Source organism: Egretta garzetta, unplaced genomic scaffold, assembly GCF_000687185.1.
Source record: "Egretta garzetta isolate BGI_Z169 unplaced genomic scaffold, ASM68718v1 scaffold56, whole genome shotgun sequence".
NCBI lineage: Eukaryota > Metazoa > Chordata > Aves > Pelecaniformes > Ardeidae > Egretta > Egretta garzetta.
In genome coordinates this window covers 11560697-11574370 of record NW_009260182.1, presented here as the reverse complement: position 1 = coordinate 11574370, position 13674 = coordinate 11560697, and the positions used below count along the sequence as shown (strand labels likewise).

At 37.5% G+C, this 13674-nt stretch overlaps 1 protein-coding gene across 1 annotated transcript in view; it reads right to left on the bottom strand.

Moving 5' to 3' along the window:
* Positions 1-13674, bottom strand: part of MYOF (myoferlin) — a 72815-nt gene that overhangs the window by 48655 nt on the left and 10486 nt on the right. Inside the window, exons 4-9 of the mRNA XM_009641922.2 lie at positions 6961-7069; positions 5574-5658; positions 3249-3412; positions 2605-2733; positions 1092-1154; positions 929-979 (exon numbers count right to left, since the gene is read on the bottom strand). Of these exons, the coding sequence (XP_009640217.1) occupies positions 929-979; positions 1092-1154; positions 2605-2733; positions 3249-3412; positions 5574-5658; positions 6961-7069 (601 nt within the window). The remainder of the gene's footprint in view (positions 1-928; positions 980-1091; positions 1155-2604; positions 2734-3248; positions 3413-5573; positions 5659-6960; positions 7070-13674) is intronic.

The window sequence follows — 13674 nt, the reverse complement described above, 5'->3', positions numbered from 1 at the left end:
CCTGGAATGTGTGCCTGCAAGAACAGAAAGTAGCTGAATGACATGCTGTCACCTGCTTAGTGAATGATCAATCCACCACAGTGCAATTTATGACTGTCTGAATCACTAGAAATTACATAGATAATAAGCAGTGAGAAGCAAAAGCAATTAGCTTTGTGGCAGAAACTGCTTCATTTAGAAAAGAGTACTCTTCCACACTTGCATGTTTTTGTGAAAAGCTGGTCTAGAGACCTAATAAATTTATTCAGTACAAAACAAGCAAACAGAAAATGCAGCCAACACTGATACTGGAAATTTTATAAAAGGGGATCCCAGTAGCTATTACAACTGTCATGTGAATTCTTTCTCTGCATTGCTTTAGGAATACCTTCAACAGGCGAATGTCAACCTCCCAGGATTGACCATAATACATACAAATAAAGGCAATCTCCTTAATATCATCATAACCACAGAAACCACTTTAACTAGGGGACTTTTGCACCATCTCTTTTACTTAACAAACATCTGACCAAAGGAACACCTTTCCATATCACTTGAGAATGTGTATCTTTATGCCGCTGCACATACCACTATTCTGCCTATTAATAAAATTAACTCCGCAAACCCTACCTCATACCAAATAATCACCCTGATACCTTCTGAGAAAAAAGTTTACCTTTTGGTAAATATTTTTTTCTCTTGGATGCAAACTAGAGAACTTGGTGTATAAACCATACAATGTTCTTTAACAATAATCTTCTACTCAAATAAGAAAACTGTTTACTAGTGCTTTAAGCAAATGGTCTCTAGCATGAGAAGCAAGACATCATCAGGTAATTCTTTGGCCCCACACTAACGTAGTACAAATCTAAACATTTTTAAAAAGTACTTAAAAATTTCTTTCGCTTTATCTAATTTAGTCAAGATATGAAAGTTGTTTCATACCCACCTTAAATTCTCCCATTAGACAGTCTGCTCGTAGAGAATAAGAATCATACACCTAAAAAGACAGACAAGCATGAAACACGAATGTTCCTAAACATCATAGCGAAATGGCCAGACAATGTTATATGCATCCGGCGGCCTTTTGCACATGCACCATTTTTTCTTACCCGAATACTAACTGTTTCATCAAGCAACTCTAAAGGAGTCATGTGGACATTGTAGAAAAATATCTGTTAAGGTAAAAACAAACAAAAAACCTGTCTCAGAATGACAAACACATAATTCTCTGAACAGAAAATGCAAACCTAGTATTTTAAGAGGCTTGTGAAGCATGCCTGCTACAGTACTTTTACCCTGCCTCCTTGCTGGACAATTTATATGATAATTTAGCACAGAATAAAAAAACCTAAATTTTGTAAATAAACTTAGTACAAAACAGACAAAAGACAGCCACAACTTGCATTTGAATGAATGCAGTAGGCATAGCTGTGCTGCAAACTTTCAGCACTGTCCTTGCTCCTTGCTCTACATTTCACATTTTGCTCGGGAGAACAACTTCGGGAATTATAAAGGTTGTTCATTTTCCAGGACATTCAATCCTGGTCTAGAATTGTGAACGGCTGTGTGGCATTCAGCTGCCTGCCAGGCTAAACCACAACACCATCTCTATTATAGCTGTCTAAAAGGTCTTGTTTAGGGCTAGTGGTGATAGTGATTTTAATGATTTGTGTCTTTGAAATTCAAGGCCACAGGAGTAAATCTGATCGTTTGACAGCATGAAGATAAACATATTCTTTATTAGCTTACTTGTTTTACTAATACTATATGCCTCACTAAGTTTGGTCTTTGAGCCCAGCTATACTCCAGTGAGTGCTTTATCTAACAAAAGGGAAGAGGTCCCTCCTATTCCATTTTTAGCCTAGTCTGGATAGTGAGACTGCCTAGGAATTGATTCAATATGAAGTGCAACTGGCTTTCTCCCTTCCCTGTTTTTTACCACTTGTTCATAAATTTTGACTGCTACCTACAGCTTAGTTCAAGTCTCGAAGTTTTATAACTTCCTTGGTTTTGCCTGCATGTGTTAAACATGCTTGCCACCCACTTCCAAAATCTGAACTTTCTACACATGTCCAGATAATGAGTTATGCCGCGGCATTCTCTCTATTAAGCTTCCAGACATGGGATCACTCTTGCATCCCTTATACAGTTTTGAATTCTCTCCTGTATTTCAGTGTGTTTGATGTACAAATCCCTGCGTGGACAAAGAAATCTAGTTGTGCTTTTACAAATCATGGGTAGCAAGGCAATGACATTTCCAGATTTTGTGTTGCAGTATTATTGACCCAAAGCATTGCACTGAAAGCTCGTCTGCACATACCATAGAGGTCTACAATGATTAATTAATTTTTCTGTGATTTTATAATCTGCACACAACTGTCTCAGCTGAAGTTTGACTTCCTACTAGATAGCTTTATCTGCTAAAACTGCCAGCAATAGAGGTGTGTTTAGTGATGTGAATACATAAAGAAAGGGACTGGGAACTGCAAAATGCATATTAGCCATAACTACCCTTAAATATTAGCAAACTCTTATTCATTGATCATAATGAAAACTGTAATAAATATTTTTCTACATTTAATAGCATCAACATTTTAGCTACAGTGATCTTACACCACTCACTTCATCAAAATATGGGTTGTTTCCTCTTTTGATTCTCGTTCGGTGTGTCTGACCACAAATATGAACTTTGACTACTGGTTTTATGTTATTTCCAGGTAACTGACGACCTTCAATGACTCTAACACGAATCTGAAAAAAAAAAAAATCAAATATTTCTATTTATTCATTGCCTGTATTATCTATCAGCCTGGTGAAAACAGTTTCTTACTATGCCACCAAGAAGTTAGCGAACACCTGAAGTACCTGGCAGATATGGACTGGACAGACTTTTCAAACTTAATTATGATAGCAAGTATAATTTTACTTGAATTTGACAAGACAAGTTGGGGATAATTATTTCAGTAAATTTTTTTTACTTGCTTTTACTACATATTTTTAAAGCTGCTGTTGTAGTTTGAAATCTATACAACTATTAAATAAATTTTATCTAGATTTCAGTCGAACTGTACAAAACTGGACATCTCTGTAGCAGGCAAATTCGAAGAACACTTTTGAAATACAGGCTTTTAAATGAAGAGGCTAATTGTCTCTACAGTGCACTAAATTTGCACAGTCTGACATTAGATTATGCTCAGGCTATGTGAAAGGAGCAACGTCATGCCAGGTAGAAAAACGGAACATGCAACATTTAATAAATCTATTACCTGGAAATCTTGTGGTTTGTTAGAAAGGATTCTCCGTGTTTTCTTTCCTTTCATGATGCGTTTAGATAGCTGGGCTTCCTTTGTGCCACTTGGAACTGTTGGTGTGATACCACCAACTGTACCATCCAAGTGATCTTCATAATCTCCATCATCTTCTCCATCTCCTACAGCAAAAAGCAGTGCAATTAATAAACATAGTACAGCTTAAAGTTTCAGGAGTAAGAATCTGATATCTAAGAGTTCCTCTAGAATCGTATTATCTCATTTCAACATTTTTTTTTTTGCTACCAACTCCTTTTGAAACCTACTCATTTTAGCTTGCTTAGGAATAAATTTATATCCTAACCAAATTAACTGTAGATCTTTCCATCTTCAGGATGCAGACTAGCTAATACAATTCCCATGCACTTTTTTGAACCAACTGATTGAAGTTCTAGCAAAGTACAGTTCAGCTGTAATTGTCACCAGACTAGTTCACAATACACCAGAAGTGATTAATTTTATTTCAGTTGAAGCTGTTTCCCAGCAGCAAGACTAGGCTATAGCATATAATTGATTTTTACTTCAGAATCTTGAAAACATGAAGACATTTAGGGTCTGCCATGCAAAATAAAACTCTGAATCCTCCGCCACAGCATTTAATTGTGGAATAAGTTCAAGTTTATTAGTAAGTCTCTTTGACAGTTCTGAAATCACAATACCTCTCTGTTCTACAACCACATGACACTACAATACTGCATCATACAGTGAGATTCCAGTATTGCAAAACAGGATCTGTAAATATCTAGACCACAAAAGTGTGTCACTCCCTTGTGTTTCCAGCTTCTTTTCTTAACTGAAGGACAGTGACTGTGGTAAAATCTACAGGAAGAACAAGCTGGGGCTCTGATGGTTAGCATTAACAGAATGTTTGTTAACTTTATGAATTAGTTTGCCAACACAGGGTGATGATCACTTTGGATAATGAAGTCCTCAGTGATCCTTGTAAGAGATGCATAAAAACACAGATAATGACATACCACGTATTTTATAACTGGAAGACCCCACCTCCCTAACATCTCTCAAAAATCCATCGGCCTGGATGGATCCATGCAACTGACTGCTTACACATCCTGACTTAGCACTTAATATTTTAATTTCTGAAACTGAGGGAGGTGATTTCATTCCATGGAAAACATGTATTTAGAATAATTAACTAAGGTGTGTTTGATAATTTGCACTGAAATAATTTTCATGAGGTTGCTGGATACTAGCTAAAAACCTGCCATGGGTTTTTTTGGACCCGTATTACCTTATAGTTCAAGTACATTTTTAAAAAGCTATCAAAATAATCTCATATAAGTCAAATTGCATTTTTAGCCTTCAAGTCCACATTTCTATAAAAATTATTTCAAAGTGTAGTAATTTAACACACAGCTTTTGCTTTTGCATTACCTATCTTTCCACTCCCCAAGAACACCTCTCAGTGAAGTCAGTGGAATCAAAATTTTTCCCCAGAAGACTCCTCATTTCAATTTTTTCCTTCTTATGTTACTATCTATCAGCAGACAATGGCCAAACTGATTTATTTCTCCTCAAACATATAACTTTTATTACATTTACTTCTTTCTGCACAAACACAGCCTGGATATTAGGGTAATTATTTGCCTGTCAGCTGCAAAAAAATGTTGTTACTTCACAGTTCTTTTAAGAGTCTGGAAAACCAGATGATCTCAAAAACACTCTCAGCAAAAGACTGGTTAATGTGGTATATAGACTGTGGTATATAGAAAGAATATTCCCTATCGATCACAAGATTTCATAGGCCAGTCAAATATCAAGCCTAATATAAGGTAAAAGAGTGTCTTTCAAAACTTACTTATTCTACAGGGGAAAAAACGTTTAACGATTTAAGAAAATCTTTTCACAAAGCTCCCTGACTTTGAAAGTAACAGAATGTATTTTTCCAAAAATGTGAATTCCCTGCTTTTTTGGTCACCCCTAACATTACAACAGACAACTGCTGTTTCTTTGAGCGTTCAAAAACCTTTCTTTCCTAAACAAAAGCCATTTTGAAAAGCTTTTAAGCAACATCATTCTTTTGTAACCTGATTCCACTGGAGAAAACGATGCTAAAAACCATTTTATGTCAGGAAATGCCAATTTTTTTCCTAGCTGTAGTCATGAATCATCCTCAATTTTTAAATCACTATCTGGCAGTCTTGACATGCTTGCTTCTGGTTACATATTTTCCTGATGAACAATGCTGTTGAATCACTTTCTTGCCTTATCTTAAATACCTCCATGATCTTTTAATGATAATGTTCTGAGAAAAGACTGAAATACCTTCTTGTGTATTGGTCCCTCCTGGGTCATTTGGATTTGTAGGCCCAGCTGGTGGCTCATATCCTACTACCAAATCAATTGTTGCCTGTAGAGAAATACATGGGGTTTTACGTGGCACACAGTACTCACAACAATTGATTTAAAGCAGCAAGTTGTTCTAACACTGCACATGAACAGTTAACTGTTCAGTCACAGCACAGTTTCTAATAAGATTTCAGCTATTAGTAAATTAATAAACTGTTATTAAGCTATATATACATAGAAACAATAAAGACTACACAATTTGCAGCTAATGGAATAGGCTCTAATAATTGGAATCACAGTGTTTATATTCAGAAAAATCTGTCACAATACAAATATATAAGATGTTCTACAAATGTTAATTTATTTAGTTCCACAATATTTATGGCAGACTAGGTGACATGCTAAATTTGCAGATGGAAAAACAAAGGCAGTGAGAAATAACATCATCTGATCAACAACATAACAAGTCTGAACCATAAGTAAAATTTCCCATCTGGCTCTCTAATTGCTTGTTCATACCTCCATCCAGGAAGAAAAACACTAAGTCATTTTCCATTCTAATTATAGAATTGTCTTTTTTATGCTTGACTACGGTTTTGGATTATTGAACAAACCATTACTATTACTAGTTTCCACAGAAACACGAGGAGTCAGCAAAAAAAGCCCAACCCTGTGACCAACTAGCCATGATATTAAACTACAGCTGATGAGATACTGAAATCACCCTTAAAGCTTCTTATTATTAAGTGTACTAGAATGCAATATGAAGTGCCTTAACAGCTAGACTGCACAAACACAGTAAGGTCCCAGTTCTAGAAACTGCTAACTACTAATTAATAACTAAGTTAATAGTCAGCTAATAACTGTTAAATTTAAACATGTGCTAAACCAAGTTAAGCAAGTTCTTGTGTAGCTTTCTAAACTGAGCTGGCAGTGAGCATGTACATGATTATGTGCTTTCTAGAATGAGTGCTATGACATAGGTGGATATTAGAAATAATACAGCAAAAAAGTGCATATGGGAACTCCATCTGGTACTTTGGAAAATGCTCTTTGTCAACATCAGGCTGATTTCCATGCATACTCTGTGGCCCATAATATTTATAACACATATATACAAATACATAACACATACACAGAAAACAACTTATCTAACATAAATGATATTAAACAAACTCAGATGGCATAGACATAATTATACCTTGTTATAAATTTCCTCTGTCTGGAGCTTTTGCTACAAAACTCCAAGCATTTAATTTATGAAGTAAAAATAACTTGAAAATATTTTTGTTTTGCTCTTAGCCCTGTTGCTAGAGCATTTTGATCAAGAATACAGTAAAATAAGGAAATGGAAGCCACTCACTCCGGTTTCTTGTCCCTTTTCATTTAGCAGAGGTATGAGTTTGAAGGGAAAAGATCTGCTTTGGTTACCTACGAGATCCTTAAGTGCTACAGATGCATTGCCAATTAATCTGAAATGAAGTAAAGATCATTATTAGAATGCAAGTATACATCAAACAGAAGTTCCCTTTTGTCTTTTGCTAGTGTCTGTTAGTCAATCAAATACCTCCAGCCATGACTTGAAAACCTGACACAACAAAAGATCATTGCAAATGTTATCTAATGATTGTGTACTGCTAATTTGTTTTTTCTGTTTCACTGCACTTAAAAGTGCCTGTGTTTTTTAGGGAATACACATCTTTAACCTAAAAGAGGTAAAAAAATTAAATTTAAATACACTGTATGTGTACTTTTGAAAATAATCTTCTCTATAACTTTTGACAGCCATGTCACTTGTTTCAGCCACTGAATTCTCATTGGTATGAGTACATCTAATGGTAGTAATGCTGTATAAAAGCCAGATATGACAGCTGTTATACTACACAGAAAAAGACAAAAAGATATATACACATCTGTGTAATGAAAACAATGAAATAGAACAAATGCAATCCATGTGCTTACTAGCAGCTTCACAAAAATAATCTTCTTGCCCATATTCTACATTTTGGAATAGATTCATCTCCTTGCCTCTAAATTCTCAGAATGTTTCAACATGGCTCTAGAGAGGCCTACCAAAGGAAGCTGCCCAGGAGATCTGCCATTATTACTCTCCTGAACTACTTCTGCCTACTTTGGGTCTGCATCTGTCACCCCCATCCTCTTCAAAAAAGTGAAAACTGCATGCACTTTTAACCTGAGAAACTTTTAGGCGGAGTTTCTAACAGTGTGGCGTTGGTCTCATGGCATCTGGCACTGTAGTTCGTTCCCGTAGTATGTAATAACAGTTTACTCATATACTGAAGTGGATTATTGGAATAACTGAGATTTTTGTCAATGAAAAAATCCCAAGATAATTTCATCCTGTAAATATTACAAAGAACATGTTTTGCAAACAAAATACCAGCTTTGCTGCCAAAGTAGAAAAAAGATCTGTATGCGGAGAACTTAACTGAGGTCCCTTTAAATAGATTACAGTGCTTTTTCATGGAGAAACTAGGGATGCAAGGGCATTTTTTGACATGGAACAAGAGCATTATTACAGCTACTCTCAGGTGCTATGTCATGAAAACATAATTTACTTCTTGCAAAGTACACTAGGATAGGTAAATATAAAAAAATTAATTTCCTGCAAATATACATTCCAGGTATTACATGTTCCAACAATTGTTTAGCTGTGCACAAAAAAATAACTACGCTGTCTGTTTGAATGACCTGTTAGAATTACTTTGACGCTGTCACCTTCTCAGTCAACTCTGCTTTCCCAGTTCATCTCACTCCTCCAATCCCAGTTGTCTTTTTTATAGTTTTGACTCACTGCTCAAACCTTTCACTTCTGCCCCCCAAATTGCTAGAGCACGGTAATATTCCAGCTATGCCTCACACATTTGTCACACACAGGAGATGGGCTAGATGTGAAAAGCAGTTTAAGATCAAGCCATGATGCAGAGGGAATGCATGAAGCTGTTCTAATCTTTAAGATGACCATAACTGAAACTCTGATGCCTCTCCTCCCTTTACTGAACAGACACCTGGATTCAGTACTGTAGCCTTGATCCCGTGTCCTTTAAAAAAGTCTAGAAATACACCTAGTTATTTCAGTGAGCATTAGATCAACCCTAGGTATATTTTCACTTTTCACAAATTCTTGCACAGAGCTGGACGTTAGCTGAAACACTAACTCCATGCATTTCTCAACTTTAGGGAGCTTAAGAAGCAATCTCTCCTGTTATGCAATCAAAATTGCATTCAACCCACAAGACAAAACTAGATTTGGAACATCAGGTATATATGCAGTGGTCTTATTTATCCCTCCAACTGTAATAGTATTTGACATTGTTTGTGATTTGCTGTAGCGAATCTTGACACTAAACAGTAATGCCTACCTAGCTCAGGTTTTTTTTTCCCCCCCTGTGGCCTCAACATTCCAAAAATTGGTGTTATATAGAAGACAAGTAAATCTGACGTTACACACCAAAGAGAACACCTCCCTCTATATTTGACCAAAGTTTTCTACATAAAGAGTAGGTGTCATGCAGATAGTGATACTGTTCAACAGTCAAACAAAAGAAGAAAAAGGTTCATTCCATAATGACTGCAAATCCCAAAGCAGCTAAGGGAGAAAAATACTGGGTAGCTTAATGCATTTTTCTCTTTATTACCTAGCCTTCTAACATGTTAATAGCTTTGAAAGCAAGTATAATATAAGCAAATGGGAAACTATTCCTACAGTTGGAAGGAAAAAATGCTTGAATTTCATTTACACAGCTGGATACTGAAAGAAACCAACTTCACTCTTTTCCCTTCAATGCAAAATTAATCAATAAAGACTTTCAATTCCAAATATTCGTATTTTCCCAAAATTCTTCAACCATAACCATAAAAAAACCCCATCCTCATCTGTCCTGCGCAAATGTTAACTGTGCACATTTGAATACGTCGTAATAATTTTTAAAATTTTGATCACCTTCAGAAGACTGAAGAGGGAGTCAGTTACTACTTGCTTGCTACTGTTGCCTCTAAAGTCCTTTGTTTCCCCCTCCTTTAACAGGCTGGGCAACAATGGTCTCCAGTCTTTTCCCACTCTAGCAAGAGTGAGAAACCTAACATTCAGCCTATACACCATCTTAGCCTATTTCTAAGCTTTAGCCAAATTCTAAACTTTAGGCAGTCTTTTGCCTTCCCTGAAGTGGTCCTGTTCAATGGATTTGGGATGTTTCACCCCTCCCTTAGCAAAACCACAGAACTGATGTGGTTGGAAGGGACCACTCAAGATTATCTAGTCCAACCCCTCTGCTCAAGCAGAGTCAGCTAGAACAGGTTGCCCAGGACTGTGTCCAGTCTGGTTTTGATCATACAGCTACTCAATGGCTAAAGTAATATTTTCAAAGGTGTCCTGGTTTCAAGTGGGACAGAGTCAGTTTTCTTCCTAGTAGCTGGTGTAGTGCTGTGTTTTGGATTTGGTATGAGAGGAATGTTGATAACTCACTGATGTTCTAGCTGTTGCTAAGTAGTGCCTAGACTAGTCAAGGACTTTTCAGCTTCCCCTGCTCTGCCATGTGCACAAGAAGCTGGGAGGGGGCACAGTCAGGACAGCTGACCCCAAGTGGCCAAAGGGATATTCCATACCGTATGACGTCATGCTCAGTATGTAAGGTGGGTGAAGAAGAAGGAAGGGGGGGGACATTCAGAGTGATGGCATTTGTTTTCCCAAGTAACCATTATGTGTGATGGAGCCCTGCTTTCCTGGAGATGGCTGAACACCTGCCTGCCGATGGGAAGTAGGGAATGAATTCCTTGCTTTGCTTTGCTTGTGTGCACGGCTTTTGCTTTCCCTGTTAAACTGTCTTTATCTCAACCCATGAGTCTTCTCACTTTTACTCTTCTGATTCTCTCCCCCATTCCACTGTGGGGGAGTGAGCAAGCGGCTGTGTGGTACTTCGTTGCCAGCAGGGTTAAACCATGACAGGAGTGCCTCAAGGTCATCACTAGGTCTCAACTTTTTCAGTTGTACAGGTCTTGGAGAAAGCCTTTTTCCTGAGATGCTTCTCTCAGGTCTCTAATCTTTGGGCTAAGTCAGGTAAGACCAAGTCAGCTAAGTCAGACAGCAGCAACTGTTGTTGTGACACCATGTCCATTAACAGTTCATTGCTGCAAGGTCTGCCACTGTACTTGCTTCTGATATGTAACTAGACCCCCAGTTCTCTGCACACCTACTGTGAAGTTGCTGTGTTCTTCTGAACTCTGAAGACTTTTTACCTTCTGGAAGGATTGTATACAATCTCCCTCTGAAGTCATGACTTTCATGGTGACAAGGAGTCCTTTTATTCCAGCACAGCTGAAAAGACTTTCTGTCACCTATTCATCCTCAAAGGACATTGCTCTTTGCTGGAGCTATTTCAGCTTTCTTCCTCTTGCCTAGGCAGCCAACATTTGCCCGTTTAATTCCAGATCACACTGGTCTCTTGACACCATCAAGTGGAATAGTTTCTGTTTTCAGAATAGCTCAATACATCCTCTGACCTTTTGTTCATCAGCTGTTTTGGCAGTAGACAGCAAATGAGTATTGCTTGTTAACTCTCCTTAAGTACCTTTTTGGCCATCCCTAAGACTTGTATACTTATAGTGCCCAGTCAGCCAGGTCTCTCAAACTTTTCCAGCTTTGCACAAGTAAAGCAAAAAACCTGTCCCATCACAATCACTTCAAACATTCAAACACCAAAGATAAATGGAAGTCCGCATTTAAAGCCATTTCAAACCACTTCAAATATACACTATCAGTACTAGGTCTGTGATACTTTCCCCCCAGTAACCAAAGGGAAATACTTAGTTTATCAGCATGAAATCAATGAACTACTGATGACCAACCATTTAAACACAGTGTTGCATTTGTACCAAAGCTAATTAATCCGTTAGTGCTGTGGTTAGCACTTCCTGTTAGCTGCCCAAATAACCAAGAGAAGTGAAACTTCACACCCATGCCTGGATCAGGAAATGCTAACTCACAGTACCAACCATTTTATTACTTCTCCTCTGTTTGAAGGTAGCAATTTATGCTAAGTTCTTTAGCATATCACATCCTCCAGCTGCTTACATGCTACTTCTACTGGAAGCCCAGTGATTTCAATCCCCTGAGAGTCAAGCATTTAAATTCTTTTGACTTATTTTTAGGAGCTTATTTTGGCAGAGGTTTATATTGATTATTCTCATCAGCAGACTTGATCCCACACTGCAGTTGTAACTGCTACACTCAACCTTTCTTTCTCGGTGTTTATGTTGCATTATAGATTCTATGCTACAAGTCCCAACACGCACCTTCTGTTATTCGTGCTGTGTTTTAAAACTGTTATTAAGAGAAAAACAACTCTTTTTATCTTCTTCAGTTATTTGATAATACTCTTTGCAAGAACAAACTTCAAAAAAGAAACAAAGCATGGATACTATTTTGTATAAGGCAGAAACCCCCCCAAACTGAATCTTAACCAGGCTGGATCTTGCATACAATGTATGCAAGGAAAATCTGCAACTATGCACAGCCACACTGATGTGGAAAAGAATCCACACACAAAGGCACAGCTATAGGATGATTCAAACAATGGAAAATACTTAACACGATTAAATAATTTGCTGCACTGTTCATTTGTGGCTGCATTCTTCTGCTTGAGAAAAGGGTGTGCCCAATCTGGTTTTCCTCTGTGTTGCTAGGTTACAAACTACGCAAAGAGCATGGGGAAACCTACAATCCCAACCCTCTTTCAAATAGAATGAAAATTACTTCTTTCAGACACAACTGTAACTTCCTGTTAACATTTTTTTTTTTATTAACTTCACAGGGACAACTCAGAGTTACTGGGGTTTTTTTTTGCATAACGATTTGTGTTCTGAGAGTTTGAAATCTTTCTACTAACAGTATTAGACATAATAGAAAACAGATGTGTTCTCTTTTCAAACATCTTTATGCTGGAAAATCTAGCTAAGCATGGATCATGAGTCATCTCTAGTTTATTCCTATGATGGTCTGTCTGCATACATGTCAGTGTGGTTTGCTTTATTTATCTTTTCCAATGACTGTGTCTTTTTACCATGAAGAGCACTCATTCAATCTATCTGCAAAAGTTTAGTGATTCTGTAAATGAAGCAATGAGTTCTATCTCCAAGAAAAAAGAAACAGAAAGATATTCAAATGTTCTTTCAGGCTTGCTTTACAGAAACATACCAAAGCCATGAGTTAAGTGTTTTGGCACAGCGTAAAAACAGAATAACATCCACTGTGCTCCTCCTCCTGTGTCAGTGTAAGAATGGGCTGGATGAACAGCTAGACAAGTTTCTAGGAGCTGCAGCGAATCATGGATTATATTGCAATCTTCTGCTGTGTTGTTCTAGAGGGGAGTATGGGTTCTGTAGCCATCTCTTAAGCGCAGCAATGGAGCAGGTGACCAGAACTAGTCCAGAGTAACACTGCATGAAATAGCCGAGTGTGCACTGGCTAGGAACTTTGTGAGTGAGCAGCCAGAGAGAGGGAGCTGGGTTGAGAAACATGTTGTTCTGCTTCTAGCCTACACGGCAGCAAAGAACAGTGGCGGGAACACTTCTGCAAAAGTTGTCTCTACCTTGAAAATAACAATAGCAATCCCTACTGCTTATTTTCCTCCAGGAGAAAATAAAACCAAAGACATGGTGCAGTTTCTTCTCAGTGCTCTTTCTCAAGTGACACAGTCCCCTGGAGGTACCCTTTACACTCAAAAACTAAATCCCAATTCAATCTAGACTTTAAAGTAAAATATATTTAAACATGAACATCTAAAGGAAAGATTATTGATTTAGACTCAAATCCCACTTAGTTTAAACACTAGATACACCTCCAAAGTTAATGGGTGTACTTATGCATAATGTCAAAAGCACGTGGCAAACACTGGGTTTCTGAAATAATGGGCCTTCATCTCTGAAAGACTTCAGCTAACCACAGCAAATTTACGTGTAAAAATTAATACAATATTGTCCAGCCCTCATTCCCCCACACTCCTTTTATTTAAACTGTCATTATAATAGCTCTCAGTAGTAAGGACCTTAGTTAGGCATC